The 25,462-nt window shown below is 36.7% G+C and overlaps 1 protein-coding gene across 1 annotated transcript in view; it reads left to right on the plus strand.

Moving 5' to 3' along the window:
• The first annotated feature begins 521 nt into the window (after positions 1-521).
• Positions 522-25,462, plus strand: part of nphs1 (NPHS1 adhesion molecule, nephrin) — a 58,560-nt gene continuing 33,619 nt past the window's right edge. Inside the window, exons 1-11 of the mRNA XM_059533553.1 lie at positions 522-783; positions 3,707-3,829; positions 13,830-13,952; positions 14,233-14,314; positions 15,625-15,728; positions 18,289-18,410; positions 20,432-20,603; positions 21,196-21,353; positions 23,600-23,741; positions 24,315-24,439; positions 24,540-24,708. Of these exons, the coding sequence (XP_059389536.1) occupies positions 522-783; positions 3,707-3,829; positions 13,830-13,952; positions 14,233-14,314; positions 15,625-15,728; positions 18,289-18,410; positions 20,432-20,603; positions 21,196-21,353; positions 23,600-23,741; positions 24,315-24,439; positions 24,540-24,708 (1,582 nt within the window). The remainder of the gene's footprint in view (positions 784-3,706; positions 3,830-13,829; positions 13,953-14,232; positions 14,315-15,624; positions 15,729-18,288; positions 18,411-20,431; positions 20,604-21,195; positions 21,354-23,599; positions 23,742-24,314; positions 24,440-24,539; positions 24,709-25,462) is intronic.

Here is a 25,462-nt window from a genome sequence, read left to right on the forward strand (position 1 = left end):
GTCAGGAGTTGTAGGTGGAGGGAGTAAATGTACAGCATTCTCTCCCTCAATACCATGACTGAGGTGGCCTTGAGCAAGGCACTGAACCCCCAACTGCTCCAGAATAAATGACTGCCCACTGCTCTGGATGTGTGCTCATGGTGTGTGTGTGTGTGTCATTCGTTTATTCACTGCTGTGTGTGCACTTTGGATGGGTTAAATGCAGAGCAATCCTGAGTATGGGTCACCATACTTGGCTGTATGTCACTTCAATTTCACTCTACATGTATCAAACCAATTCTTTAGATGAATCAGACTTCCCAGCATACATATGAGAGAAAGGACCAGTTCACTGAAAAAAAGGCATCTACTTTGTTAACGTGACATTTAAAAAACAACTTGTTCCATTAGCATAAAAAAAACCCTGAACCACTGCCCGAGTAATGAAAAGGATGCTGTAGAGTCAGTAGCACTTCTACTTTTAGTTAGTTAGTTCCATCAAATATGTTTGCAGCCTTCTGCAATAGAAGCTTGTGTTGGTAATGAAAGATTTCTCCATCCTAACCTTGACTCGCATCAGCTCCTCTGTTGTCTTTCTCCTTTTTGTAGGTGTGTGTGGGCAGCAGGCGTTCAAGACAGAGCCACGTAATTTGACGGTCAGGGCGGGGGGCACAGCTCTGCTGAAGTGTGAAGTGCTGAGGGCCTCAGGGGCCGTGCAGTGGGTTAAAGATGGGCTGCTCCTGGGACCTCAGAGATCGCTGCCTGGCTACCCACGCTACAGCATGACAGGAGACCAGCAGAAAGGTGAGAACTCGGAGGGGTGGAAAGAATGACATGCGGTGATTAAAAACAAACGTCTACGAGTTGCTGGAATGTTTTCTGACATGTTGTTAGATGTGCGTGAGCGGGCAACTGTCCCCAAAGAGCAAGAGCACATGAAACTGACATTCAAACAGATTGAGTGGAAAATTCATAAACTTGACTGAATTTAAGAAAGTAAAAAATGAATTGTATGTTTATTCATTCATTCATTCATTCATTCATTCATTCATTCATTCATTCATTCATTCATTCATTCATTCATTTAATCATGTATTTATTGATTTAGGTAGTAAATTATACTTTACTAACTAAAGGGGGAGGGGATTGCTGACACATTTAAATAATTTATAAATAATTATAATATATATTTTTTTTATATTTACCGTTTTTAAAATGTTCATATGCTAATTAACATTTAAATGTGTTGTCTTGGGTAAATGCCCTGCATGGTGTGTTTGGGAACTGACAAATCAGCTTTTCTTTATTTGAGCATTAAAGAGCCATTCATCCATCCTCCATCTATCCAGGTATGTAGTTAGTTAGTTAGTTGGTTGGTTGGTTGGTTAGTTAGTGAATCTCACAAAAGTCACCATCAATTTTTATTTAAAAAAAAAAAATACATATATATATGTTAATATAATACATATATATAGCCTTCCTCATCATAATGTGCTCAGCTCTATTAAAAACAGCTTAGCGAGATACTATCAAAGAGCTTCTAATTTGAGCACCGGAGACCGATTTAAGAAATTTGCTTTTTTTTTCTTCTTTCTTTTTTTAAATGTGAGAAGACTTTAGTACCCAGCCCCAATTCCCTTCCATATAAATAAATAACTAAAGTAAAATCAGCTCTGAATTACTCCTATTTTTAATGTCCATTGAGAGTAAATTGAGATTATTGTGTAGTGGGCTGAGAAAGAGAAAAACCTATGATGCTTGGCCAGTCTGCATTGTGTATATAAAAAAAGCCAATTAAAAGACAATGCTAAACAAGTCCTGAGCATCTGCTCCTCTTTGTGGAGGACAAAAGTTGCTGTCCGATATAAAGAGAGAGAGAGGCAGTTTGTGCCAAATGCAAGTGCAAATGCTTAAAAAATGCTTACGCTATTGAATGCTACCGCTTGTGCCGCCGGGCATTGATAGCATGACGGATAAAGAGTGCCATGTAAGGGACAAATTATATCATAAAAAGACATGCTGAAAGCATCTTTAATGTTAACCCTGCCAACCGTAATCTACTGATACGCAGACACGCATCCATATGAGTTCTGCGTGACAAGCCATAAATGCGCGCACACACTCTGATACCTTGTAAAAGGAAATGAGTAAGAGAACAGGCCAGAGTCCCAATGGCGTTTCATATTGGTTGTCAGAGGTGTAATTATTGGACTTCTTCAAACATATGCTCACAAACACCCCGCACCGCAACACCGTGGCAGCATGAACCGAGTGCAATTTCAAGAGAGTGGAAAATCATTAATGATTTGAAAGTGGTTTCCTTTCCTTCTATGATCACATAGATCTGAAAATTGCTGCTGCTTGGTGTTAATTATCCTGCCATCCTGCCTGACACCTTCTTTTTTCAGCCGTGGAAGTTGTCATATCAGGATAGTATTTTCTGCATGTTAGTAATCTTCAGAGGGCAGGAGAAAAGGAAAAAAGGGGAAAAGAAAAATGCTCAAAGCTTGAACAGCTTGCATAAACTTCGCCCGAGCAGTCATTAATCCTGGAAGAATGGTAGTTGAACAAACAACCCCTTAGTGGCATGATATTCTGCAAGTAAATAACAAGAATCCTGCACACAAAGGAATGATGTTGAAGGGCTTCATCAAATAATGAATCATGTTCTTCTCTCCATAACGCTCATCGCTAATTGGGGGCCATTAATTTGAGGTTGCATATAAATTTTGCGCTACCGTTTGACTTTTTTTTTTTTTTTTTTTTACTCTGACTGGTTTCTGATTGGCTAATTAAAAGTGGATTTCAAGAAGCATCTGAACTGATGCCAAATCTCCAAATTTGTGTTAATGGTGGAACTCTTCAAATATGCTTTTAGAAACCCAAAACGCATATATTCAAAGAATATTCTGGGTTAAATAAACTGTGAGTTTGTGAAAACAAACAATATGCTTTTATAGTGAATTACTTTCATTGTAAGTCTATGGCGTCAACATTCTGCGAAAAAATATGTACACTACTGTTTTGTTATGTATATATATATATATATATATGTATATGTATATATATATATATATATATATATATATATGTATATGTATATATATATATATATATATATATATATATATATATATATATATATATATATAAAACAATATTTTACAATACAATTTACATATTTGTACTGTATTTTTGATCAAATAAATGCCTTGGTGAGTATTAGACTTCTTTCACAAACATGCTTACTGACCCAAACTTTTGAGTGGTAGTTGTTTGTCTAAATCATATTATTAAGGTTTAACTACTTTTCTAGGCTCACAAAATTAAGTTATAAACTTGTTAAAGCTTGTTAATCTAATCCTGTCAATAATCACACAAGGATATATAAACACTTTTTTCTTTAGGAGTAACGAGTGGCAATGAATCCTGCAAATTTGTATTCGAAAACTAAATGGGGTCAATTTAAATTCTATATTTACAAGTACATTACACTAAACTCATCATTTCTCCCAACCCAATGACATGTTGAATTGATTTTCTGTACTGCTCAGCAGCATTACAAATGCTGTCAGTGGAGTTTAAGTTGTCCTAACCCTGAATAATATTCATTCAATGCTGTCAAGTCTTTTCCGCTCCATTGTTTGTGTGAACAATAAGATCGCATTTCTCTTGTATTCCTTTTTTTCCTCCTCATAATTTCTGCTCTGTTTGCTTTCTCCTACAGGCCAGTACCATCTTCAAATTGTCAACATGAGTTTGGAAGACGACGGCCCCTACGAGTGCCAAGTGGGCCAGTCCGTGAGCAGCCGTGCCATCGTATCCCGCACAGCCTGGGTTAATGTGCAGAGTAAGCAATCCCATCTTTTACCACCAATCAAGAAAAGGGGGGTGCAAATGGGGAGAAGCAGCACGAGGGACAACTTTAGGCATGACAGATTGCTCAACCAAGACCGCTAATGGCTGCGCACGCACTGAAAAGGTGACACGCGGTGGCAAACCTAAACCTGTCACCATAGCCATATTCAGGGTACTAATGAGCTGTGGAGTTTCTCTGCAGTGTGGTGGAGAATCCCTTGTGCTACACTTCAGATAAAGTCCCATTGGTCACACAGGTGTATGACAGCGGTGATAGCATGCATTAGTGGTGTGGCCAATTAGTTAGCGTGCTTGGCCACAGTGGATAGGGCACTTATAGTGGGCAATATCTGAGACTTTCCTGCATGAACAACTGGCTGATGAGAGATCCTCCTGTTCGTGGGTGATAACTTTTTTCCTTAAATTTAGGTTCTTTTTTAAAATCTACGGTGAAATGTAACATGTCCAGATGGGTTTCACTTTGTCCTTTGCTGTAGAAACCTTTATAAAGTCAAGTGCTGCTATGGTTTTAGAGAGGGAAATGACCATTTTGGAAAGTTTTACTTTTTGACCAAGTGCTGGATTTCTCACCATATTTTTGAGTTTCGAGGTCAGTGCAATATATCGGTTTGTGACTTGGCTGTGATTCTCTTTGTATTGCGTGAACCTGTGAGGCCGACTCACCCTGGAGAATACCTGAAGGAAATTCATAGAGAGAACGAGTTTGACTTTGTGTCAAATTGATTTCAGTGAAAGATGCTGGTAGTCATTGGTTCAATTGTGTGCTGGTGTTCTTTCCAATCAGAGTACAAATTGAGGATCGCTGGAGCCGTTTCAACATGTCAATTCCTTAAGCACTCAAGCTCCAAGGATGCTATAACTCAACCGTTCTTGACTCGTTTTGATTCAAACGTAAGTGGGAGACAGAGTCAGTGAGCTGCTAACTTGAGAACAGCTCAGATTGGATCATTGTGAGCGAATTGATGAATCTAGAATCACTTGGACAAATGAATTGTTCAGTGGTTTTTAACTGATTAAAAGAATGACTAACCACACACACACGCACACATATATGTATATACATATATAGAGAGCGAGAGAGAGAGAGAGAGAGAGAGAGAGAGATAGGTCACACCCCTGTATCATTCCTTCACTTTCTAGGCTTCTCCCACAGATACGCTCTCTAATACGTATGTAATCCTCCCTGTTTCACACTTTCTCTCACTTTCTGTCCAATCTATCCATCCATTGCTCAGTCCCTTTGGAGTCTCTGTCTTTTGCTTTCCTTCCATCTCTTCTGCCTCTTGTGGTGGGAGCTAGCCCATATGTCTAAGGCAGGGGGTCTTGAAAGCCCCTTTTCTTCACCAGTCATCAAGCATTCACTTCCTCTTCTGTCCCAGAGTGTGCGTGTGTGTGTGCGTGTGTGTGTGTGTGTTGGGGTATGTGAGTGTAGTAATGGAGGGCGGTTGCTGTGGTGACTGCCTTTCTTTTGCCTGGGAAGGCAGCAGGTTTTATTGACCGCTATGGAAAAGAGAAAGGACAAGACAGTGAAGATGGTTATGGGTGTAATAGAATCTCACTTTCACACACACACACACACACACACACTTCTGCATCAGCAGCAGCAGGCCTCAGTCACTCATTTATCAAAATCAACAGATGGGTTTATATTGTGTTTGGGTGTTTTATAGGGCTGTCAATTCACACATTCATTTAGTGCAATTTAATTATTTATAAAATAACTAATAAGAAAACAATCAATTAAATGTATTTTTTATAATTTATTACCATTATTTAATAATTGTACAATAAATTAAAATAATAATGAAATATTTAATTATTACAAATTTTATTGTAATAATTTATTACATTATTTAATATTATACATGTATAATATTTGTAAAATATATGTCTAAATAAATCACACTTTTTTAAATAATTATTTTTATATTTACTTTTTTATAATTGTTAATCCTGCCTCCCATACTTATTTTTTTTGTATTTGCCATTAACCATCAAGTGTGATATTGCCAATATATATATATAAACAATATTATGCATTTTTCTTATCTTCTGAGTCAATCCAAGTTTTACAGAGATAAAAAACAAACAAAATAATGACTATACAAATACTAATGTCTTTGAACGATCTCCATATAGAGGCTTTTCTTAGCAAGGCTTGATATATATGATTAATAGGCATGTCATTGAATTAATTTGATTACAGTGTTTAAATGAGCCCTGAAAATGCATGGCATTGCTCTCCTTTTTACTTATTGTTTAGTGTTGCCACATCTAAGTGATATATTAAAGGATCATTTTTGTTTATATGATGTTTTGAAATGGACGTTCGCAAATGCGAGTGTTGAAGCCAGCAGTATTTTCCCATCCATTACCTCACCATTGCACCCATTCGGAGCTGGATTTTTGCTGTGTCTGCTTCTAATCTACCTCAGTAAATCCAATCCAAATGGCATAATGTCTTTACAGAGGGGAGTGTTGAGGCGGGGAAAAAAGAGAGAAAGACAGAGCGAGAGACTAAAAGATGAGGCAGGGTCTTAATTGGATTCTCTCTGTCCATGTGATATGTTTTATAATGGCCTAATTCAAGATGAATCACCCTTGGCTTGCTAAAAGCTAAGCGCGTGGCCACAGCATCAATAGCTATCTCCACAGGCACTGCCCTGAAGCTTTCTCAACGCTTCTGTGTGTGTGTTTTTCCTCTTTGTTGCACACAGAGAGAAGATAACCACGGATGTCACTTCAAGTGGCACCTTCTAATTCTGAACAATAATGTGGCCATGTCCTTTTTCTCCTCTGATCCCGACTAGCCACTCTAGCAAACCATTGTTAAGATTTCACCAATGCACACAGGTTCCGATCTGGTTCAAAAGCTAATTTTTGTCTGCCTTAGTAACTTTAAATTTTTCAAGTAGTTAATTATGAAACTTGTTACACTTGTACACTTGTTATGAAAATTTTTCTGAGTGATTTGGTATGTGGGAGAAAAGATTGATGTGTTAGAATACATTAGAAATGATTTAATTTCTATATTTGTCAAAAGGGAACTTTGTTAACTAATATGCTTTAAGCAGCCAATAGGTTTCTTAAATTAGAAACTTTCCATATGTTCACAATTTGCTTTATTATTCTTAGAATTATTGAAAATCATGCAGCAGTAATAATGATACAAAACAATATTATCAGTGCTATAATTATTGCCGTCTAATGAGAAAAGCTTCTGAATAAACAAGTTTTTCATGAGTTTAAGTAATGACAGAAAAGATCCAAGCTTCTCTACTTAGGTAAACAAACCAATTTGATACTGTTTGGATGGATGATAAATAGATGCATAGATGTATGGATAGCTGGATATATTTAAAAGAAAAATGTCTGTGTATATATCCAGCATTATCATGACAGACGTCTTTCTCGGCCAGCTGGACTCTCTTTCCCTGATGAGTCAATCGCCATGATTCGGGTTTTGTTCAGGCATCCCTTTGCCGCCCACATTCAGTATCTGAGTCATGAATTGTGCCACATATACGTGCTTGTCACTCACATTAAGTCAACTGCATGTCCCAGCTCTCCTGCCTGGAGGTGTTTGAAGTTCTTTATAGCCTCAGACTAAATAAAAATTCAAATGCATATCCAACATGGCTTTCTCCGAAAATGGTGAAGCTTTAAAGAGTCTCAGCATTCGGCTGATAATGGCTTCTATAGGGCTCCAGAGTAATTAGATATGTGACATTAACAAATAAGATGACTGGCTCAAAAACATTTTTTATTTTATTTTAGTGCCTACGAGGAAAGATGGTAGCATCCAAAACTGCAATTGCAATGAATGGGAATGCTAACAGTTAGCTCTCTTGCTGCTATGCTGCCGGTAATAGTTAGCCTTTTAGTATTTTAGTTGTTAATGTAATAATATAATACAGTATAATTTTAATAATAATTATTATATTCACATAAATAAATAGCTAAAGTTAGTCATTTAGTAAAGTTGTAAATATAATATAATATAATATAATATAATATAATATAATATAATATAATATAATATAATATAATATAATATAATATAATATAATATAATATAATATAATGTAACACACACACACACACACTGTGTGTGTAGTGGCAGTCACCACAGCAACCGCCCTCCATTACTACACACACATATTATATATTTAGATATTCAAATAAATAATTGCAAAAAATACATACAGTACATACAATACATACATACACAAACATAGCTAAAATTAGCCATTCAATATTTTAGCCGTAAATATAATAATATATTATTATTATTATTATTATATTTAAAAATATTCAAATAAATAAATAGACAAACATACATGCCTTAAAAAGCTAAAGTTATTTACAGTTTGTTGGTAATAGACCTTGTAATATAACATAAAAACCTTTTTTAGATTCTGGTGTATCTTGAAATACAAATATGATTCGTTATGTTATGTTCACCCAGCACTGAACGTGTACTGCAAGAATTGTGTTATTTTGCTCTGGGACAAGCTATATCAAGAGACTGGGAGCACACTAGTGTCTTGAACTGTGTGTCGGTTAGGGAAGTGGACTTGTGTCTCTAGGTTATGGTCGGTAATTGGATCAGACACTATTTTGTTTATCAGTTGTCAGTCTAATTTACGTAAATCACCTCTTGTTCACTGAGTGCTCAAAGTGTTTATTGTCATATGCGGTGGGTTAAAAATGAAGAATATAAGAAAAGGAAAGACAGAGAAAGGGTGAAATTGCTGATATCTCTCTAGCCTCAGCTGCACCTGCTGCACTCTTCAGACAGGAATGAGATGGGAAGAGATGAGAGGAGAAGTGCAGAGCGAAGGAAAAGGTGGAAGGATCAGTAGTATGAAGACGTGAAGAGATGAAATGAGAGAGGGTATGAGAGAGAGAGAGAGAGCAGAGGAGGAGAAATGGGTCTGCTTCAATGGCTCTTAGCTTCAAAACTCACACCTGAGCCCAGTGTAACTGTGTGTATGTGTGTGCTTGTGGATGAGTGTATTCAAGCCTTTTGAGGCATGTTTGGTCAAAGCTTGTTAACAGACTGTTTGCTCATGTGGTCTAACAAGGCTTGTGTGTGTGTGTGTGCGTGTGTGTGTGTGTGTGCGCGTGTGCGTGCGTGTGTGTGTATGTGTGTGTGTGCGTGTGCGTGTGCGCGTGTGTGTGTGTGTGTGTGCGCGTGCGTGTGCGCGTGCGCGTGCGTGTGCGCGTGTGCGTGTGTGTGTGGACACCACTGAGGTTGTGCAGATGTATGTGACCATATGAAAAGATGGTCTTCATTTTGTGTTGGGTTTAGATGAATGGCCTTCCTTCTGCCTCAGCTAACTTGCCGTTTAAGAGTTCAACTCTATTCAAATATGTTGTTTCTCTTGCTCAAAGTGAACCTGACACCAGCTGACCCTGTTTACTCTACTTATTGTGCACGATCGATGTGTGTCATTCCAAGGGAAAACAGCTAGGGTTAAATTTACCATCATATGAATTTCACTCCATTTAAATTCTGCAATTTTGCATAATTTTTGCTTCCTTAATTCAATCCAAATGCAAGGGTTTGGCTGATCATGTGATCAGAAAATGTCTGTCCCTTTGAGTAAACCCATTCATGCAAAATCAAACCACTTGTATGTGTGTATAGAGTCCTCATCTCATGTCCCTGTACATAATTTTACCATATTTTCTGAAGTATTCTATTCATTATGTGTCAAACTGTTTAATTAGGGTACAATTACTGAGTGCACCTTTTAAGTAAACATCACTGTTGTTGCGGCTTCATCTCGATAACCAAACTGCATCAACATTCATTTACACATGTGATGTGCGACTGATATAGAAGTCCATGTAGGAGGGAACTGTTTTTGTTTATTTCTCCAGGAAATGTGTCTATTTGTGCGCCAGAGACATTGAAAAAGAGCATCTGTGATAAAATGATTGCCTTTTGACTATCTTTTCATTCACTTGGCTTTTGCATGCGTGAATTGGTTTGGAGGAAAACATTTGCATGTTTATATGCTTTTTGAGTGTGTGAGAGAGAAACCGAGGGGTTTGTTCATCTGTTTGCCCTAATGAGCCTCTTATCTTCCTTATCTGTTCATCCGTCTGCATTTGTCTAATGAATCAAATTTTGCAGCTCAATATTTCCCACATGAGTGCTCGTGTGTGTTCATATCTCTGTTCTTGTGTGAATATTTACTTGTGCGTGTCTGTGTTTTTATTTGCTTTGTACATGGGAGTGTGCATTTGTCAGTGGAGGAGAGGTCGCAGGAAGTATGGTGGATGACTCAGGTGGGCTTCTATGAGGTCATAAGTTTTTGTAAGAAAAATATCCATATTCAAAACGTAATAATCAAAGTTTAAATAACAACACTCTCCAACAGCAGAATGGTACTTTTTTTTTTTTTAAGTCTAATTTATAGTCAAATTAGAATGATATCTTCGTTTTACCGGCAATATATATATAATTTGTGATGGCATTTTCTACAAATATATCTAGATATGCAGTCTACCAATAACATTAGAGTGACAGCACTAGGAACGCCATCAAGCATCTTTTCATCACAGTTCAGGAGAAGAGAAAACAAATGCATCTCATTATCTAAGCGGGCTCCTCTGCAGTGCTCTCCTCAGCCATCAGTGTCCACACAGCTCCAATTGCTTGCTTTAAATCAGTTTGAAGCCCAAGCCTTGCCCCATCTGTCTCAGCATGAAGTCCATCACTCCTCACCGCCGAGCTGCACACAGCAATATCGCCCCCTAGTGCCTACAAACTCCAGGGAGCAACTGTCTACCTGAACAACACCGCTGAGGCTCATTACCATGTGCCAATCCTCACAAGATATTCCTTGAGTTTATTTGTTAGGGTTTTTTCTCATGAGGAAATTAAGTTTTTAATTTTGAGTGCATTGGTTATGTAACATTGCCCCTTTTAAAACTGATGATCATGTCATCCAGCATAATTTGAGAACTTTCCACAGAACATCTTTTGCTCAGCAGGGAGCCAGAAATAGTAGAATTATCACAAATGATCTTATTTACCTTTGACTGCATGAAATTATGTGCCTGAGAAGGGTAATTAGATTCATACCAGTAGGTTAGGTCAATACATTTTCTGTTAGATTATGAATATGGCATCACTGTGATGAAACACCTTTGTTTTTACAGGCTAACTTGGCATTGCTGTTATTTTTTGCTAATTTTGTTGTAGGAAGCACTTTTTGCTTGCTGAGGATGTGTTCTTTCTTTTCAGTCTTTTAACTGTTTCCCTTTTAATCGTTCAGCTTTTTGGTTTTGCACCGTCTAGGTTTTTTAATGCTAAAACGCTTCCTGAGTGAACAGCCTTAAGTCCATAAGCAGGATTTTATGATTTCTCCTTACACATTGTACAACCAAAAATTATCCTGTTTCACACTTTTCCATCCAATATCAAGCTCACAGTGGGTAAACTTTGCAACCAGGGTAAACCTGGACAGTGCCACATTTGAATTTGATTCGTTTGAACAGAGCACAAAATCAGATTTTCACTCTCTCTCGTCAAAAGTGCTGGGAAGAGCTCTGTAGCCCCGAGCGATGCAGGGGAAAGTTGTGCAACGGAGAGTTGAGAGGGAGCGTTTTGATCGGCGGCGTGCATGTCTCTTCTGCTGGAGGTGATTTGCAGCACTGTTACTGCTGCTCTGTTTTTTTTTCCTATAAGCAGAGCGCTATGGTAGATTAGCATTTAGTGCATTTCCACAGGCGTGTCGACAGCACAGGGGCCGTGCTTCATCATCCGTCGGTGATTCACACAGGAGTTTCAATTGATAATGAGATGGTGCGCTTCTTCAGTGTCGTGCTGAGGCAGGGGAAAGCAAAAGTGCTCTGATAGAAAACAACCAAGAAACACTGTGAGGCTCTTTGTGAAGATCAGTGTGTAGAGGTTTGTGAGGCCCTACGTAAGATCTTATTGGAAAATTGTCCTACTTAAGTAAAAATTGTCATATAGCATATAAAGAACCATAGAACCACTGCAGACAACACACTGCAGGACCATCTCAGTCAACCAAAACATATTGTTTTACTATTTGTTCCAAAGCATTAAACAATTAGGATAAAGTGCATCCATTTGTTAAGTAATGTTTGTTTTTGTCTTTTTTAAGTGCGCATGGGAAACATACAGATTTGACTGCAGTTATGAAGTATTAATGTGAGTTTTAAATAAAAAAGATAGCCAAAAACAAAGCAAAATTAACCATGTAAGATGCAAAAGCATGATGCAAATGCACCAGTGGATAAACATAGTGAAAACATATTTTACATAAACTGTGTAATTTATTAATGTAGGAATTGTATTCAATGAATAATTGATAATCAAGCCACAATATTGGAGTAATTTGCTTATTTGTTTATTTTTTTGAAAGCGGTTTCTCATGCTCACCAAGGCTGCATTTATTTTGTAAAATACACAGCTAAAGCAGTTATATTGTTAAATATTAAAGTTTAAAATAACAGTTTTCTTTTTAAATATATTTTAAAATGTAATTATTCCTGTGATGCAAAGCTTCAGTGTCACATGATCCTTCAGAAATCATTTTAATACGCTGCACTGCTTAATATATATATATATATATTTTAATGGAAATCTACATACACACACAGAGCGAGAGAGAGTTGACTATAAGCTGGACACACTGATATGAATAATAACTCAAAAAATTGAACACTGAAAAGTGGGAAGCTATTACTTTTTGAAGACTTCGAACACTTACATCTTTTCTTCCCGGTAGATGATAATACCGGTCTAAATCTGTTAGATTTACACTGAAGGATGGAGCAGAGCCACATCTATAGAGCATCAGAGCATAAAGACTTGAAAGTGGAGTCTTGACTTGGCCAAAATGCCTTCGCAGCCACATAGCAACATGCTAAAAACCTCTCAGAACTTATCTGTGCTCCCATTGGCTTGGGTTGTGTCATTGTGCATTTTCATTAAGTTCAACTTTGCTTAACTTCATCTCCCTCTCTAATGCTGCCTCAGATCGCCAGCCCTCATGGAAAATGAATGACTTCTGGTTGCTTTGTTGCTGCAGAGCGCTGTCAGTGTGAATGCGTTTAACATTAATGAAATAGCATTTATTGCTTTAGTCAGGACACTGTGTAAACCAAACGCTGACTCTACCCTTACAGATGAAATATGTAATGTTTTCACTGATTAAATTTCTCCTATCCCGGTTTAATGTGCAGTCAACTTTACTGAGCCTCTGGTTCCATTTTCCCCTAAAGGGAATTTGAGTGTCATTTGTTTTGCAGTATTTGGAAATTTGGCAGTGCGTTTACCATATTTATTTTTTTAATCAAAAATACAGTGACATTGTGAAATATTACAATTGAAAATAATTAATATATTTTTTAATATATTTTAAAATGTAAATTATTCATTGATCTTCAGAAATCTTTCAAATATGCAGATGTTGTGCTGAAAAAGCAGAAAGAATACATTTTCTCAGGATTTTGGATTTATAGAAAGTTCAAAAGAACTTTCTTTTGAAACATATATCTTTGGTAACATTAAAATTGTCTTTACTACCACTTTTGATCAATTTAATGCATCCTTGAAAAATAAAAGTATTCATTTAAATTCTTTTCATAATTTATTACATACAAATGAATGTTTTAAATGCATTAAACCCAGAACATAAGACATTATTTACTCTCTATGAAGCATGTTTCCATGATATAGCACAACACTTTAAATTTAGCTTTCTTGTGTGGCCATTTCATCAGTTTTGTCTCCAAAGTAGCTTGGTCCGAAGCTCAGTAACACAAGTGTATGTGTGTGCTCGAGTCTGCTCGTCTGTGTGTGTTAAAGCTATGAAATATCTCTTCAACCAGACGCCAAATGAGTTCACAGCTTGCAATAAAATAATATATTGTGATAATCCCCTGGCGGTTAATCTCTCCTCACCTTCTCTCTCTTGTCTAAGTCCCGCCCTCACAGCCGTACATCCAGCTGGAGTCTGATGAGCCGTGGGTGGAGGGAGATGAATACACGTTGACCTGCATCACTCCTGATGCAAAGCCTCCTGCACAAATCACCATGTTCAGAGGTACGCTGTCGCTTAAGAGCCCGACTCTTTATTACATCCATTAAGTGGGGCTCTTATGAGAGAATTACACTGTAGATACACAACACCGATAAAAGATGAAAACGCTCGCTGGGAACTTTCAAAGCAGTGGCTGTAAACTCAAACTTCATGATTCATTTACTAAATTTGTGTCACGCCATCCCATGGCAAGAAGTACCCCGAGGCAGCCTTTTGACTCTATAACTTTTTTTTTTGTGTGTGTGTGTGTGTGTGTGTGTGTGTGTGTCTTCTTTTTTCTCAGATGGAGAGGAGCTGACAGAAACCGATTCTTTCACAATGTCAGGCTCACAGGATAAACTTCTGAACACTCATGCTGAAGTCGTGTAAGTCTGTGTGTGAACAGTGAATGTGTAGAAGGCTCTTTGCAGTTGAATTCTTGTCACCACTTTGCCTTTTAATGTATGTCCTTCACAGTTTGTCATTTTAAAATGATAAAATAACTAAGGTTATGTTTTATATACTGTATATAAAGGCAAATACGCAAAGGTTGGAAGAGATTGACCTTTTGAGAAACAAGAAACTTTGAGTTTTTTTTACTTTAAATATTTCACTTTCATTTCACCAACATTTTTATTGCGGGATGGTGGTGTAGTGAACAATAGATCTTTGGGTATTCAAGCAATATTTCAAAGAACAGTTATCCCAACATTTTAAAATCTCATATTTATCCACCTTCATGTCATGCCAAACCTGTGTTTTTATTTATTTTTAATTATATAAAAGGTTTCACCGGGGGAATATCTATCAAATATCTGTCACTAACTTTGAATAGAAAGCAAAAACAAGAGCATTTATTTGGAATAGAATTCTTTTGAAACATTAACTGAACTTAAATAAATAAATAAATCAGAATAAAAATCAAATATACCATATAGCAGTCAGTCATGACACATAATAATAAATAATGTTTGTGTCTTGAGCTGGCACATTTTACTTTGTTACACAAGTGTTATTGTAACATATGAGAGCTACAACAGAGGGGAAAGAATAAGTGAACTCTGACCTAAATTTCCATACTTTCCTCAAGCAGAGCTGTCATATGGTTTCAGAAGACTTGAAAAATAGCCCTAATGTGTCAATTCATGGCCTCACTTTCACTTTTAATGTATGCAAATGAGCCGCCTGGACATTCTGCTGAACATCTCCTTTTGTGTCATACAAAAGAAAGAAAATCTTCCAGATGGAATGATGTGCAGCATGACACTGGACTTTGTTCCTTTAATTGTAGAATCTTCCATACCAGATTCCAATTTCAGTAGTGTTACATTGTAAACCTACATGTTTTCTTTATTAAAAGCTCTTTGCAACATAATTACCTAGACTGACCCAGATTTGTAGCCTCATAAATGTTTAGTCTATGGGCGAACCCTAAAATCCATGTGGAGTTTTTTTTTTTTTTTTTCAAAATATCTTCTGGATTCCACTTTTGCTGCACTTTTAATAAGGTATTGCTGACAAGACAAATCTTGAAGGCCAGGTACAGTTAAGTGAACGCTGGCAGCACTCTAGGCTGGCAAATGGAGTAAAGTTAAGAGCTCAGTGGGATTGTGGATAATTGTGGCAATATTGGGGATGAGAGAGTTCCACAGTGTGAAACGCATTAACACCATTCAACCCCGCTTTCTCTTTACAGCATCAGGGCACGAAGTTCAGACAATGCACGGCAGCTGACATGTCGAGCGAAGAACCCAGCTGCTCCTCGAGTTCTTGAGACCAGCATCACCATGAGGGTATACTGTAAGAACCCTGCCATTGTGTAAATTCACACTGAATGTGTTTACGACTAATTACTCCTAATATTTAATCATTAATGGTTTTATATATATTTATTTGTTTTTGTGCATGATATGAAGAGCCAGGGGATTTTGTATTTGAAATCTCAGGTCAAGCAGAGTTTAATGAAATGGAGCACACACTGTAAATAATGAAAATCACTGTGAGTTTGAATTCATAGATTTTATCGGACAGTTCATGGCCACAGCTGTGTGACTCTTAGTCAGTTGGTCCTTTTTCCTGTCAAGTAATACTCTTGGTCTTTTCACTATGAAAATATACATTTGCCTTTCACTCTGAGATGATAACACAAGTACCAAGAGTACACCCTGAACCAAAGTCAACATGAAGCACTGTCTACCATTTTGCTTCCACAATGTGACTCATTTTCATGAGAAACAGGCTATTCGATGAGAATTATTATTATTTTTTTTTTATTAATTGGCTATTGTAAAATGTGTTTTTAAGTAACTTATTCAATTCAAAATGTTATTAAAAATCTAAAAACATTAGGTTACAACAACAAAATTGTTTAAGAGTTAAGAGTTAATTGGTTTAGATGGAAATAACTCCTCAAAATCACAATTCATCACAATTTTAAGGCCAGGTGCACTCGCGCCATGGAGTATTGACTATTTACATGGCGGAATTTGCAAGAGCAAAGACTGAACGCTTCTCCAGAGAGGATACAGATCTGCTCGTGCACTAAATTTATGGCATCTATGGGGCACAATAATAAACTTTTACATTGTAATTTAATAATTGCCATGTTTGTGCGCTGCTACGTGTCACTAATGCGCTATTTGTATCCCCATGGGCATACAAACGGGCACAAATGTATTTGCTATTTAAACAACGTGGCACAGGACATGAAAATTATAACTGCCACATTGCACCAGGTGTATGATAGTGCCCAAGTTTCTAGGTCAGAGTCAATATTTTTGAGAGTGAACACAAAGAGAATGCAAAGTTTTGCCAGGGAAACGTTACATTTTTGCAAGAGAACGCAAATGTTTTGCGAGCCAACCCAACACTTCACTTCTTTTCTCAAAAATCTGTTTTGTTAGAGAATGTAAACTTTCTTTGAAGAACTTAATACTTTTGCGAGAGACCATAAATGGTTTATGAGTGAACACAAAGATTCTCAGCAAAACGCAATACTTTTGCGAGAAAATGCGAAAGTGTTGTGAACGAACACAAAAGCTTTAAAATACTCCTCTCAGCTCATGTTTTTTTTCCATCAATTTGTCACATTAGGGGCTCTGTATCATTTCAAACCCTTGATTTTCTTCTGCAAAACATGAAAGATACTTTATGTACATACAATTAAAAGGACTGTAAATGGGATTTAAAACTACATTGAACCCAATTTACTTTTATGTCATGGAAAATAAACACAGAAACATTATTCACAATATCTTTTGTGCTAATTTTTTTGTGCAATCTATCCCTTTGAGGTACAGTATCAGTCGCAGGTTGGCGTGTTCTACCAAGTAAAGTTGATATTTGTTTCATGTTGACTTCAAAAAGAAACACGTTTCAAATCAATTTAATGCATCATATTTCATCACATAATTTTTTCAATTTTAAGTCTTTTGTAAGCGTATCTGTTATGTTATTAGGTGAGATTTGATGCAACCTAATGCAAATTTTAAATTCCATGTGATATGATGCATTTCACAGGCATAAGCTTCTACCGAAACGCCAATCACATTTTTTCTGCTCACTAAATTTATTCTTTAAAACATCCTCCGCCCCCACCCCACTCCAGTTCATGGTTCTATTACTGCCCAGCCAGTGCAATAAGTGCTAATGTAGCAGAACCGATGGCCAGCAATGCTGTCTTACTCAGCACGCCTGGCCCATCAAATCCAACTTTCCACTGTCCATTTTCATCTGCAGCAGATTGTGAGCAAGACTGCACTTTTTCATGGCAGACTCTCATTCGTCCATCACGCCGCTTGATTGGGGCAATAACAAAGAGACCCAACCACATCATTTATTTTATGGCAAATGTATTATTCAGGAGTCCCACAGTAATTTATTCATGTTCCACATTGCCTTATTACAGTTTAAATATCTGTTATTTTGGTTTATGGACTGGCGCCAGTGTGTGGGTCGCTCTTTATACTTAATGGTTTCATCAAAGGGACAAGCGATGTCTTCACGCTGCACTGGCATTAAATATCCTCAATTTAACAATGTTGTATTTGACTAAAATAGAGTCATGATGCGCTTCCTGAAACTTGTGGTCGTTTTTCTACCTTTCTCTTTCTTCTTCTTCCTCCATTTCATCTCTCTTCACTGTCACTAACATGAAAAGAAGCCGGTCTTCACAGAACAAAGGGTGAGTGAGTGAGAGTGATCTTCTGTTTTAATATTTTCCCTCCTTCTCACTCACAAACAATTCCTCTTTTAATTTCTTCTTGAGATTCTTGTGAGCCATGATGCGATGCATGTGAATACATATGAATGATTGAACTTCTGTCTATTGATGACGTAACCCTTCATTCACTTCCTTCAGTTCCCCCGCAGGCTCCGGTGATCATGGGATTGGAAAATGAAGAAGTCAAAGCAGGTTCCTTTCTCAGGGTGGTGTGCATGTCATTCGGGGGCAACCCACTGGCCACTCTGCATTGGACTAAGGTGAGATAAATATAAGAAGATCATCCTTGGTTGCCCCTTTTCTTTTTCCGGAATAATTACTTGGCCTCTTCCTTTGCTTGAATAGGATACGAAAGAAGACCTTGAGTTTGTTTTATAGTTATCAATTAAAATTTTATTTCCCACAAATTAAAGAAAGATATTAGTTACACTTTACAAAAAAAGTGATCCCATTAGTTAATGTAATAACTAGCCTTAACAATTAGCAATACACGTTTTTTTTTTTTTTTACGTATTTATACATTTTTTGTTGCATCAAATATGACTGTTCTTTGTAAGTTCATGTTAACTCAGGTCCATTATATTGGAGATAGAACTTTAATAATGTATTGGTAAATGCTGAAAATAAAATTGATTAATAAATTATTTATAGTTTGTTAAGTAATATATATAACTAATGGTAACAAATGGAACCTTATTGTAAAATGTTAGTTTTATGTAGAGTTTTTGTTACCATTATAAATGCATTGTTTACATCATTTGTTTAAAAATAGAATTAATTAAAATTAGTCTAAATTATGTTGTTTTCATGTCACAATTTTAAGAAATATTACTGAAGCTAGGTAGAATCTGGAAGGTGCACCAGTGGTTGTTATATTCTCAAAATGTTCTCATCCTCAGGAATTATGAAGCACTGGCTTCTCAAACAGCTTAATAAATGTGATGCAAAGCTTCAGTGCCACTGAAAATACTGCTGAGACTGCGTCGGAGGACTAAGTCAAGATAACAGCATGCATATGCATATGTTCACAAAGAGACTATGCTGAGAGCACAGATTGAACAAAAGCAGAGTTTTTATAAAGGCCATTCAACATTTCTTAAAGACATTTTGAGAGTGGCTCTCGGGTACTGTTAAGTGGACTGCCCTTGTGTAAATTTTTCTCTTAAATAGGACATTAAGAAACTATGATAAATGTTTTTTTTTTTCATTCACCCATTTATTTAGTAGTTTGTGTGTGTGTGCGAGAGTTTGTGCGTGAGTGAATGACTAAACTCAGCAAGCCTAGGGGACAGCTGAGAGCTGCAACCAAGAACTTTATTAAATGTCTGTGTTTAGAGACAGAGAGAAAAGTTCAAGCTTTAAATCATTTGCAAGGGAAGTCTAGGTCGCCAAATATACTTTTCAATTCACGTAGTGTCCCGCAGACAGACTCACAGTGGAGACACTGAGTATACTTTGATAAAATGTGTCAGTCCTGACATTTCTAATAATTTTCAGCTAATGCAAATGTTAGCATCTGCAACACTGTTGGCTGGATGTCTGATCTCATACACAAATGTCTTTTTCTAGAATTAAAGTTTCTAGAAGTTCTGTCTGTCTGTCTGTCCGTCCATCTGTCCGTCTGTCCGTCTGTCCGTCCATCCGTCTATCTATCCATCTATCTGTCAGTCTGTCTATCTGTCTTTCAGTCTGTCTAACTGTTTGTTTGTCTGTCTGTTTGTCTCTCTGTCCATCTGTCCGTCCATCAATCCGTCTGTCTGTCTGTCTCTCAGTCTGTTTGCCTGTCTGTCTGTTTGTCTATCTGTCTGTTTGTCTGTCTGTCTGTCTCTCTGTCTGTCTCTCCGTCTGTCTGTCTGTCTGTCTGTCTGTCTGTCTGTCAGTCTGTCTACCTGTTTGTTTGTCTGTCTGTCTGTCTCTCAGTCTGTTTGTTTGTCGTCTGTCTGTCTCTCAGTCTGTTTGTTTGTCTGTCTGTTTGTCTGTCTGTCTGTCTGTCTGTCTGTCATCTAACTGTCTGTCTATCTGTCTGTCTGTCTGTCTCTCTCTCTGTCTGTTTGTCTGTCTGTCTGTTTGTCTGTCTATCTGTCTGTCTGTCAGTCTGTCTATCTGTTTGTTTGTCTGTCTGTCTGTCTGTCTGTTTCTCAGTCTGTTTGTCTGTCTGTCTGTCAGTCTGTCTATCTGTTTGTTTGTCTGTCTGTCTGTCTGTCTGTCTAACCATCCATTCATTCATTCATTCATTCACCTATCCATCTATCTATCTGTGTCATCATTTTCTCTTTTTCAGAACGGAGAAGTCCTGTCCACTAGCTGGGAGGTGGACATTGTGTCACGTCGGTCCAGTAGCGTGTTGAAAATAGAGGTGAAGCCAGAAGACAATCATGCTGTGCTGCGGTGCGAGAGTACCAACCAAGTGTCTCATTCACCAATGTCCCTCACTCGCACTCTGAGCGTCCTTTGTGAGTACTCCAGAACACATTATAGCTCTTAATCTTAAAAAAAATTATCCTCAAAATCCCATCACACGTCTAAAGGCCACAAGCCTCTTGTTGCTAGTAGTTTTCAAAAAAGCCTTAAAATAAAAGCTTGATCTTTCATGACATGCTGTCACTTACCATAAGCCAGTTACACATAGCTCTATCATGGCTGACTAGTAAATCAGGTCAGTACTTGCTGCTACTTGCAGTTTCTGTAATCTTTCATTAACAGAAGATGGTTCATGATGGTCTTGTTACAATGTCAAACAACCCTTTCTTATCTCAAATCTACTTTCATTGTCACATACCTCTTATTGAGAATATTCCCTAGTGCACACAAATACTGATGTCAGTTGGGTGTTATTAGAAGATTTCTCTAGACATTTCACTCGCCATTTCATTGGTCAGCTAAATAATAATTTCTAGACTGTAAGAGGATCATGAGAACATATCTTTATTGGCCTTAAATCCTTTGTGGCATGACTAGCTTGTTTAAACAATTTGCTGGAAAGATCTGCTGACTCTCCATTCATCTTGCTTCTCTTTCTGTTGTGGTGTTCTCTTTTCCTCACAGTTGAGCCAACCGAGGTAACGTTACTGGGCACCTTTGAAGCCATAGAGGGACAGGAGATCAATCTGCTCTGTCACACTTCCTCTAGTAATCCTCCGGTGAACATCCGCTGGTGGCTCGGGTTCAGGGAGCTCAACAGTACAGCTGTTACCATCTCTGAGGTATTTAACCTATCAGTCAAAATCCAGGATGTGAAACTCTTCTCTTACAAAAATTGCCATAGTTTTTGACCATTATTTTGTACATTATTGACATAGACCTTACCTTTTCTGACCCAATTCAGCTCTTAAAGTCTTTGCTAATGAGATTACTAGTTGAATGCAAAATTTTAAGGCAGCTTTAATTGCCTTTTTTGTAACTTCATGACATAACTGATTATGACGCTGCATGCTTTTAATTTATTTTGCACTTTAATCTGAATTGATACAGCATGCGCTCACACATTTGTGCATGCAATTGTAGAGCATGTGCTGTGAGCACAGTATAACAACTGAAAGGATAGGATTTTTTATTTTTTATTGACGTACGGCCTGACAACATCTCATCTGACCACAGTTCACTGTTGTTCTGATGTTTTCCAGGCTCATTTGACTAGTGCCTGGAGCAAAACTCCCATTTAAAGTTGTCGCAAAGACATTCTGCATCTAAATAAATGCAATTCTTGACATAGAAAAAAAGAGACAGAAGCAGCCGTTGTGAGTGGGGTGGCCAACCCTAGCTCCGCCCATGCATTAATTGCATTAAACATTTTTAATGCATTAAACTGAAAAAAAAAAGGACAGCATGTGTTAGCGCACTAATTTAGACAGCAATGTTTTCAACAGTGGTGATATAATAAGAAATGTTTCTTGAGCAGCAAATCAGCATATTAGATTGATTTCTGAAGGATCATGTGACACTGAAGAGTGGAGTAATGATGCTGAAAAATTAGCTTTTACATCACAGGAAGAAATTACTTTTCAAAGTATATTAAAACAGTAATTTTACATTGTAATAATATTTCACAAAATTTAAGTTTTTTTGTATTTTTAATCAAATAAATGCAGCCTTGGTGAAAATAATATGCTTTATTCAAAAACATCTATAAAAAAGCGTAGTATATTTTTCATATAAATAATAGAAAATTAAATATTAAATAAATGTTAAAATCTTTTATATGATTGATGAACTTTTTAAAAAATATATTTTTTGTGAAGTGCCTAAATGGAAGTGGCTTTCATCATTTGTTTGTACAGTTTAGATTCATTTTGAATTGATTGCTGGACAACAGAAGATCTTTACAGTCTTTTACTATTACTACAAAATCCAACTAGATATTTGTAGATGACAGTGTACAATGATGATAAGAAACGTTGCCCATCATACTTGTTCATCCCTTTTTTTGGACACTGTTTCTGTGTCTTGCTTTCGATAGGTCCATCTAAACACTTTCACAAGCCTTTCTGCCGACAACGAAAAGCTTCGTGAAGAGTAGCCCCCCTGATTAAAGGAATAATTCTCAATTATTGTGTTAAATAAAGCCAGCGAGCCTTGACCTGAGAGCAATTCAAAGTCTCCATCAAGACTCTGCTTTTACTTTAGATTCTATTAGTTACTATATAATATTCTGTGAGATCAGGGGCTTTTAGAGTCTCTCTCTTTTTTAATCTCCTGCTCTTCCTCTCCAGAGGTTGATTTGAATGAAACATAAGTGAATAAAAGCCAACCCGAGGCTGCTCGGTGCATCACAGGACCATCCTTGTTCATTTGGAGGTGTTTTACATCTGATCTTACATTTAGATGTTGGTGTTAATTTATAATTTTCTTTTTTTTTCCTTTTAGTTCTCAGAGCTACTATTTATATATATATATATATATATATATATATCTTAACCATGAAGCCAGGGTCAACCATGAAGCAGGTGTCAATCAGAGCTTAGCAAATGAGCAGAATTAAAAACCTTGCCAATTTAATTAATGAAAATTATCAAGGCTCCTTTTTAACACTGTCCCCAGAAGGACGTGTAGACATAACGTTTTATAGTCAGTTTGTGTCACTAATGTCTAATCTATGTATTCAACTCTTAAACACATTTCAAAACCGTGGCTTTGCTAAGTTTGCCTCACTTAAATAAGTTCAAGTTTTAGTGAGATTATAAGAGCCACAATGGACGCCAACACTTTTGTCAAAATGGTTTTCTTTGCATTTAATCCTCAAATCACATGAACTACAGTATCTCTGATTAAACAATTGATGCACAAGGCCAGTTTCAGGAATGTCTACCATTAAAGAGACAGTAAATCATGGTAGCACGATTTAATGTTTCCACTCTTGTGTGCAAACACTTTTCCTTATAATACACCTTTACACAGACTATATAATATGCTCAATAAAAATGAAAGGTCTCCTGAAATATTTGTGTTGCAGGGGGATAATGGTGGGATGATGACGATGTCTAACCTGACGCATAAAGTCTCACGTGAGGACAACGGTCTTTCTCTGACTTGTGAGGCATTTAACAAAGGCACCCGCTTCTCTAGCGTTCGTTCTGGAGAGCTCATTGTTTACTGTGAGTGAATGCCAACATTTTATCTAACAATTAGTTTAGATAGAATACTGTTAATACCTGAAAATTCTATTTCAAATAAATTCTGTTCTTTTGAACTTTCTATTCATTATAGAATCCTGAAAAAAATATACATTGCAGTTTCCTGTTTTTAGCATTGATATGTTTCTTGAGCAGCAAATCAGCGTATTATAATTTCTGAAGGATCATGTGAAACTGAAGACTGGAGCAATGATGCCGAAAATTCAGCTTTTTCACAGGAGTACATCATTACATTTTTTAATACATTTTTAATAAGACAAGTTATTTTACATTGAATTAATATTTCACAATATAACTGTTTTTACTGTATTTTATTTTAATAAATTCAGCCTCGGTGAGTGTAAGAGACTTCTTTAAAAAAATATTTAAAAAGTATAACAGATCCCAAACCTTTGAACAGAAGTGTATTTATAACTATATCTAAAATAAATGAAATTTTTTATAATGTGCTTTTTTTTTTTTTTTTTGCAAATATCTCAGCAACGTGCATATTGTAATATTAGTTCAGTTGATGTTTGTTCCTCTTTTTCTCAGATCCTCCTCAGAAGGTGTGGTTAGATGCTCCTCCACCGAACGTCTTCTTACACTCTGGGACAGCTCTTCGTTTGGTCTGCTTCTCCAGTGGTGGCAATCCCACAGGTCAGCTGGTCTGGTTGAAGGTTTGTAGTGGTATGAACAGTTTTCATGACAGTTACAGATGAGTTTTTTTTTTAGGTCTGCCATTAAATAATCCTCCATGTCTGTGTGTGTGAACTACAGAACAGTAAAGTCATGCAGACCGCATCGAGGCAGGTGTCCTCAGAGCGTGGTGTGTCACGAGAGCTGCTTCTCACCCTCCAGCCCAGTGACAATCTGGCCACCTACCGCTGCGACTCCTCCAACAAAGCCAAGAAAGTTCTGTCCGCCCAGACCAAACTCAGGGTTCTGTGTATGTTTAGAAAAAAAACACACACCATACAGTGATGCTAAACTACTTTTTTGTCTATTTAACTTGCTAGTCGCCAGTTACTTATTATAGACATCATTCAACAAAGTATTAAATTTTTTTTTGTACAGTTCATACTTTCTGTATTTCCATTTTTTTCTGATATTATGATAATAGTATAATAAAACTTCATAATAAATAAACGGAGGATATTTTCTGAGCATTTGAATTTAATTCGAACAACAAATAAAACGTTCAAATTGCCAACAAGACATTTTAGTTATTATTAAAATAAACACTAATCTTTAAAAGTTTGGGGTTAGTAAGATTTTTAATTAATGCATTTATAAGGATGTATTTATCAAGCAGTAAAGACATTTATAATTTACAAAATATTTTTATTATATTCAATTAAATGTTAAAAATTCTTTTGAATCCTGAAAAAAAAAAATCATGGTTTGCACAAAAATATTAAGCAGCACAACCATTTTTAATTTTGATAATTAGAAATGTTTCTTGAGCAGCAAATCAACATAATTGAATGATTTCTGAAGAATCATGTGACGCTGAAGACTGGAGGAATGGTTCCTGGAATAAAAGTACTTTTTAAAATATATTAAAATAGAAAAAAAATTTTTTGAATTGTAATAATATTTCACAGTATTACTGTTTTTAAAAGGATTTTTGATCAAAACAATTTAATAAAAATGCAGCATTGTTGAATTACCAAGGCCCCTTATCGGCCCCAAACATTTGA

Source organism: Carassius carassius, chromosome 41 (assembly GCF_963082965.1).
Source record: "Carassius carassius chromosome 41, fCarCar2.1, whole genome shotgun sequence".
NCBI classification, from domain to species: Eukaryota; Metazoa; Chordata; class Actinopteri; order Cypriniformes; family Cyprinidae; genus Carassius; species Carassius carassius.